Below are 7,702 nucleotides of genomic sequence, written 5' to 3'. Positions count from 1 at the left end.
TGTTTTATTCTTTCACTTTTTGTGTATTTTTAAATATCTCAATCTGAAGTATTAGTGTATTAATACAGCTTATGTAATGAAATAAAAATTATTTACTGTTAGAATTATTTTCACTCTTTGCTGTCAATAGCAGAGTTGGCATACTGTGATAAATATTTTTTCTCTGGAAAAAGTAAGAAAAATATAGTTTAATGTTTGACAATGACTGATTTATAAATCAAAAGTCATTTCTCAATAATGTATAAAAAATAAATACAATAATTAAAATACAAAAATTATTTGTTTCTTGTCTTGAAACGTTAATTCAATCTGGAAAGACTCAGACGAAGAAAAAGGAACAATTAAAAGATTTAATGACAGCAATGAATAACAGTTCTTTGGCACTCGGGCCCCGGCAGCTGATCTGAGCTGAGATTTGATGTGAACTCGATGAACATCCCGATAACCGATTAGGGATGCTCTCCCCCAGGGCCCGACACTGGTGGTGGAGGTCTGGAAAGGGTGCCATCCTGGAGAGCCGAAGAATGTGGGTGGAGAAGGGGCGGTGGTGGGTTGAACGCAGCTGGGAAGCGGCTGACGGCTTCCGTGTGGATCCTTTTATGCAGAGCTTGACTGATGATTGGACACGCCGGGTGAGGTCCAGAGCTGAGGTCGGAGATGAGCATAACGCCGATGGGCGAACGGAGGTGATAGAGTCTTCCAGGTTGAATTTTCGCTATCAGTTACATACCTACATTGAATTATGGAATTGTGTAAATATGTTCTTTAATTAAACACTGTGAAAGTGTGTCTGTTCATCAATGTCATTACAAAAATGATCAGAATAATTTCTATCAAATAAAAACATTGTGCTTTTTATTCAGAAATGCCCCAAAACAATTAAATAATCACATCAAAAGTTATAAACTCTGTCTTTAGTCATTTCTTTGATTGCCAAATATATTAATGTGTGTGAGAAAATGTGGGAATAATAGGTATTAATTTAAAATACTTTGTTGAACAGCACTTTATAAAGTTAGGTCATTTTACTTGTATTAGCTTACTGGCACATATTCCACATTCAATATGGCGGACGCTGTTACGTATCGCAGCAACGGGCCGACCCGCTCCATGAGGCGTCTACGTGTTTATGTCTATGGTATAAACCAGTAAAGTGCATCTGTGGAGAAATTCTACAACAACTCAAATCTCAGAGACATAATATATTAAGTCAAATCTGATGCCACTTTTCTCTACGCTGGTCTTCTTCAGAGGTTTTTGTGTTGTTTCTTCGGTGGGTCTTGGTACAGCGCCCCCACAGGCGAAGTGGGGAACAGGTTTTTCAGTTTGATTATTAGACAGATTGCAGTGAGAAAGCGAACCGCACCAGATAAAAATGTAAGAAATGTTGCAGATGTTGCAATTTTGATCCCAAATCATACCGAGCCTATCGGATTATCACATGTGAAAACACTCTAAGCTTTAACCTTAGTTGGTTGTTCCTCTGTCCATGTTCAGATAAATGATCAAAGCTTGTGAGATGTTTAAAACTTGGGATATTGTTTGATCAACTTTCAGCTTTTCCACAATTGGTTCCCTAACCTCTCCTGCCTCCACTTTGGTTTCCACAGTGTTGAAAAGACGCATACCACACAGATTTGTATTTGTAAACCGAGCTTCCCTTTTCTATATCACTCTGTGCACTACAAAAACACAAAATCTTACCAAGTATTTTTGATCTAGTTTCTAGACCAAATATCTTACTACACTTGAAATAAAACAAAAACTAACTTAAAAGTAACTTTTCAGCAAGCTAAACAACCTTGTTTTTGTAAATAATTCCTTAATATTGACTTTTTTAAAAATGTATAGTTCTATTGGCAGATTATTTAACTTATAAGATAGGAGAAAAAGTCTTGTTCTAAGTAAAATCTGTTCTAAGTGAAGTTGGTCAGAAAAACCAAATGTGCTGGAACTCTGCTGGGGTTGCTAGGTAACGGCTGAGGTTGCTAGGTAACGGCCCAATATGACTCAACATGTTAAAACTGCCAATGAAACTAGAACTTTCTCATCAATATTAAGGACTTATTTACTTAAAACAAGCTTCTATATCTTACAATAAAGTTACTTGTAAGTTAATTTTCTCTAATTTCGGGTGTAATAAGATATTTGCACTAGAATATAGGCAGAAATACTTGTTTTTTTCAGTGTGTTGGTCTATGACATAAAAATCTCAGTAAATATTTGTGTCTGTAATGCGGGAAAAAAAGACGCTGTGGAGAGATTTTGTTTGTTGAACAGCCAGACGGGGGAAAAAAAGATGATGTGACCAGAAAAATAAAACTGAATTTTATACAATTTTGTTTTTCCACTAGCAATAAAAACAGCCTTAGGGAGAGTCATTCAGCATGAAGGCTGGAGCTGTTTGATTTAGACGAGGTCATGGAAGGTAAATCAGAATAAACTCTGCTCTCCGTGAAGACAGAGATATCAGAGACTTGAAAGCAAGTGGGCCAGCGCTGGCTGTAACTTATCATTCTGATCTGTTCTGTGCTTCAGTCTTTTTTGATTTTCCATCAGCTGTGGTTTCTGGAAGCTCAGAGTCTCAATAAACAAGCCCTTAAAAAAAGAAGAAGAAAAAAAGGCTGCTTTCCTAGATCTGTGCTATCCTCAGATAAACCTGGTGCTGCTGCCAGGAGTCCAGGAAAGCTTAAAGGAGGTAGATGTGAGAGTTTGCAGCCACAACAACCAGTGAGTAATTTTTATGCAAAAGGCACAGCAGGTGAGCTTCTGTTTCTCACCAAAACGCCTCGGAGATTTGGATTGTTATTCCAGCTCATCTGTGGGGGAGGAAAGTGGGCAGAGAGTGGCGAGAAATAAGCTGTTTTTAAGAACTGAAAAGCAGATTTGTCTGCTAAATAGTTAATGAGACTGCAAAGTTCTCGTTACATCACAAACAAGAGTCACATCTTTAATCTAATATAGATTATTAGTCCAAATTTTTTGGTATGTGGGACAGATTAATTGAGTCAGAAATACTCGTGGGCAAAGAAAGTTAAAACTAAAATAAAGCAAATAACTGTTTACTATAGAGAACAGAAGTATTTTTTATCATAGATCTAAAACGTGAAAAGGATTTTGTTTGACTAAAAGAAAAAAAATCTACTTTTCCAATTATTATTGGCTCACTTGATCCATTTTATTATTTGTGTCACTTTTTTTTTCCAATAAATTAAATAAAAGCTAATACTTTGGTGTTGTTCTGAACTTTTTCCATTCTAACAAAATTGCTAATAATTATTTTTTAAAAGTAAAAAATAATTTACTTTTAAAGTAATAGCCAATCTACACTTTGGCTATTACTTTAGCTTAATCAAAAATGTTGGGCTTTCTGGGGTTGCTATGTAACGGCTGGGCTTACTGGGGTTGCTAGGTAATGGCTGGGGTTGCTAGGTAATGGCTGGGGTTGCTAGGTAACGGCTGGGGTTGCTAGGTAATGGCTGGGCTAGGCTGGGGTTGCTAGGTAACGGCTGGGGTTGCTAGGTAACGGCTGGGCTAGGCTGGGGTTGCTAGGAAAAGGCGCAGTGCCCGGGTTTGTGACTCAACATGTTATTTGTGAAATAATCTGCTCATATTAGTACTTTTTTTTAAAAAAAATCAATATTAAGGAGTTATTCACTCAGGTTATTTTAAGGATGAAAATGACAATAATTGGGATAAGTTACAAAAAAATAAAATACATATTTTTCCAAATCAGTTCCTTTCAATATAAAACTCACCAAACTTTAACAATAACTGCGGGTGTGTCTGTGTCTGGTGAATCGGTCAGTGGGTAGAAAATCTAGAAATATTACTCAAGTAAAAGTAAGAAGTACAGCACAGTAAAAATACTCCTAAAAGTAATTTCATTCAGAAGAGTTACTCATGTTAATGTAATAGGGTAAATCAGGGGTGCCCAAACTTTTTGCCATGGTAAAATCAAGCCTTTCAAATGTTTTAGATCCAAATCTTGAAACGGATTTTTACGATGATCTATTAGGTCTTTTGTGGATAGAAAAAAGTACTACATTTCTGCCAAAAACTCAGAAATTTTATGATTATTCTCAAAAATGTTCAGAAGAAAATTTTCAACATTTGAAATTCAGAAATTTCTAAGCTTTTTGAAAAAAAAAAACTATGGTATTAATCTAAAATGTTATTCTTTTTTCTAGCAACTTTCCTTGTTTTTTCAAGAATTTTTCTGAGATTGCTCTCAAAATTTCTGAGTTTTCTTTGGCAGAAATTTACTACTTTAATTTTGCATGTTTGCTGTATTAAAACAGATTTCAGTCTTCAGTTTCTTTTGGGCTTGATTGAATAAATTTATTTTAAGTAATAAAAACAGGATTTTGGTCATTTTGTTTAAACATTTTTTTCTATATTTAGCCAAGTTTAATAAAGAATAAAAGTTGATTTGGGAGCAGCAGAGTCGGCTTTTCAGTAAAAATTTTGTTAAACTTGGTTATAAAAACACAAATACTTTGTGGTGTACTTCACTTTTTCCTGTGTAAGTAAATTATGTTGGTAACAGTTTTTTACCCTGATTGCAAGTTAAAAGTCTCCATCTCCATCTACAGGCCAAATTTGTATTATGTTTGAATTGCAGTTGGTGGCCACACAAAATCAATCCAACAGCCACAAATGGCCCCCGGGCCGCACTTTGGACACCCCTGGAGTAAGTAGAACTAGTTACTTCACAGCTCTGCTCTACCTTTCACTTCCAAAGTAACATGAATTGATTTTTCCTGTTATAATTTGGGGTCGGTGACGCAGCGGCGCATCCGCTCCATCCCGCCCGGACGACAGCAGGTAATCCCCGCCATGTGAGGCCTCGGCCCCGGTTTGGAGGCGGGCTGTGATCCATTCAAATGTGCCAAAGCTATAAAAAGGGGTGGGAGACGCAAGTAACCTAACTTCAACTCAGAAGCCCGTGGCACAGCGCGCAGGGCCGTGCAGGTTATCATCAGAAAGTGATGATGAATACAGTCAAAGCTGTGAAAAACGCGGCGGTTTGTTTCGTCCTGCTGCCCCGCTTCCTCATGGCAGCTGTAGTTTTCTGGCTGCTGGACTTCTTGTGCATCAGGAAGAGGTTTTTCTTCAGGATGAAGGAGCAGGAAGGCGATGCCACTGATCCTCCAGTGTGCATTTCGGACTCTAACCGGCTCTTCAGTTTGGAGTCGCTGAAGGCCGTCTGGCACGGCCAGAAGCTGGACTTCCTGAAAGCGGCGCACCTCGGACGCGGAGCGCCCAACACCGAAGTTGTGCGCCTGGAGGACCGGCGGCACTCCCGCATCCTGGACTTTGCGCACGGCGACCGGCCGCTCATCCTCAACTTCGGCAGCTGCACCTGACCGCCGTTCATGGCGCGCCTTAAGGCTTTCCAGGAGGTCGCGCAGCTGAACGCGGACATTGCGGACACCATGGTGGTGTACATCGAGGAGGCGCATCCGTCAGACGGCTGGACGAGCACCGACGCGCCCTACCAGATCCCGAAGCACCGGAGTCTGGAGGAGCGGCTGAGCGCGGCGCACCTGATCCACCTGGAGGTGCCCGGCTGCCGGGTGGTGGCGGACAACATGGAGGACTCCTCCAGCGCCGCGTACGGAGCGTATTTCAACAGACTGTACGTCCTGCACCGGGGCACGGTGGCGTACCAGGGCGGCCGGGGACCGGAGGGTTACCGGATCTCAGAGCTCAGAGACTGGCTGGACCAACACCGGAAAGCGCTGCAAAAAACTGAGAGCAGTCTGGCTTTAAACGTGTAAAATAACTCTGTTTTTCTATTTACATCTATAGTTAAAGCGTATTTATTGTTATTTTTGTATTATTAGAGTTCTGTGAAGACTCGGAGCGGCGCGCTTCTCTCGGTATTGTTGTGAAGTTCGGTTTTTAAATGGCTCCAGTCCAGGAAACCGGTGCTGATGTTTCTATACCAGTGGATCAGCTGCTCTGCTCTCAGTCTTGCATGCGTATTTCTCTAAAAATATTTTTGTTTTATTGATATATTTTTTTAGTTTTCTGTTTCTTTTTTCACACAGATTTAATTATTGTTGCCTATCTTGTATTTTGATGTTTATGCAAAAGACAAAGGATCAGATTTCCTCTAAAATAAAGCACAACTTACCCGGATTTAGTAGTTTATTTCCTGTAATTGATTTTCTGGAGGATATGAAATCCTTCCAACGTGGAAAACTATATATTTCTAAAAAGATTGCAATATTTTCTGTATAATTTGAGCCAATTTATAAGGTGAAGAGCAACGCACACTGCAAAAACACAAAATCTTACCAATTATTTCTGTCGAGTTTGTTGTGCAAATATCTTATTACACTTAAATTAAGACAAAACTGACTTAAAAGTAACTTTTCAAGATACATTTTGATGAAAAAAATCACTTATTACTAGCAGATTATTTCACATTTTTCACATATTTTAGGTGAAATAATCTGCAAATGAAACAAATATGTTTTTAGATTAATATTAAGAAATTATTGACTTAAAACAAGCTCATATATCCTACTGAAAAGTTACTTATAAGTCAGAGTTTTGTCTCATTTCAAGTGTTTTAACATATTTACAGCAGAAACTAGACCAAAAATACTTGGTAATATTTTGTGTTTTTGCAGTGAAATTCTCTTTCTGTCACATTTATCAGGATAAAACATTGAATGACTCTTTGTTTTTAACCATATGCATTATTAGATTTGTTCTGTTTCAGTAAAATTCATATTTTAATAAGTTATCACCTGAAAGAACAAATCGCCTAAAGATTTAAAAAGATTGAAAAAAAAACTGCTTTTAAGGAAAATATTAAAGAACAAAGAAAGAGATTCTGTAACATAAATGTTAAAAACTTTGAACAGTTGAAGCATAAAATGTCCAGAGTTTCAAACAAAATGTGGATTTTAACTCTAAATCGAACAAATCATGTAAATCTTGTTCTGTATATGTTAAAGTCAGTTGTAAATCAATTTTAATTCAAAACTTCCAAACAGATTTTGACAAAAAGGTTCATTTAAAGCTTAAAATAAAGCCTGAAATATTCAAAGAAATGACCAGAAAAAGGTTGGATAATAATGAAAGGAGGTGAAGGTTTTACAAAATGCACCAAAAATGGGAGATATTCAAGAAATGAGGCAGATTTAAAAGCTGTAAATCAGAAGGAGAAAATGGTTTTACAGTGAAGATTATTAGATTAAATATGTGCATTAAAACTGAATATTTAGCATCAGGATAAAAATGTTGGACTTTAAATTCAGGTTTAGTGCCCAGGTCCGCTGTGCTTCTAGCAGTGCCCCTGTTCTCCAACACTTCTCAAACTCTGCTGTGTTTTTATATTCACCTCCACAGGAGGATAATCTCACTTTACCAGATTAATCTGGATTATATTTCTGTTCATAAAGGTCTAATTTTCTCACATCCATCACACAGCAGAGGTTTCTCAGTCTAATACATTTTTATTTGTGTTTTTTCTGCTGAATATTAACAATAATTCCCACTAAAAACACATGAAATTTTATTTTCCCCTAGAAAAATATTTCATTTAGCTTTTCTGAAGCTGGAGGGAAAATTCCTTCATAAAGCTTCAGATGAGACATAAATAAAACTCAACAGAGGAAAATGTTCAGGAAAAACTCATAAAAATGAAGATAAAACCCAAATAATGACAATGAACATATAAAAT

At 37.4% G+C, this 7,702-nt stretch overlaps 1 protein-coding gene across 1 annotated transcript; it reads left to right on the top strand.

The window, feature by feature from the left end:
* The first annotated feature begins 4,463 nt into the window (after positions 1-4,463).
* Positions 4,464-6,154, top strand: dio3a (iodothyronine deiodinase 3a). Its single transcript, XM_007574124.2, has one exon. The coding sequence runs from the start codon at positions 4,992-4,994 to the stop codon at positions 5,781-5,783; it is 792 nt and encodes a 263-aa protein (XP_007574186.2). The 5' UTR covers positions 4,464-4,991; the 3' UTR covers positions 5,784-6,154.
* The last annotated feature ends 1,548 nt before the right edge of the window (positions 6,155-7,702 follow it).

This window comes from Poecilia formosa, unplaced genomic scaffold (genome assembly GCF_000485575.1).
Source record: "Poecilia formosa unplaced genomic scaffold, Poecilia_formosa-5.1.2 Scaffold345, whole genome shotgun sequence".
In the NCBI taxonomy this organism is placed as follows: domain Eukaryota; kingdom Metazoa; phylum Chordata; class Actinopteri; order Cyprinodontiformes; family Poeciliidae; genus Poecilia; species Poecilia formosa.
This window is presented reverse-complemented; position numbering and strand designations above follow the sequence as displayed.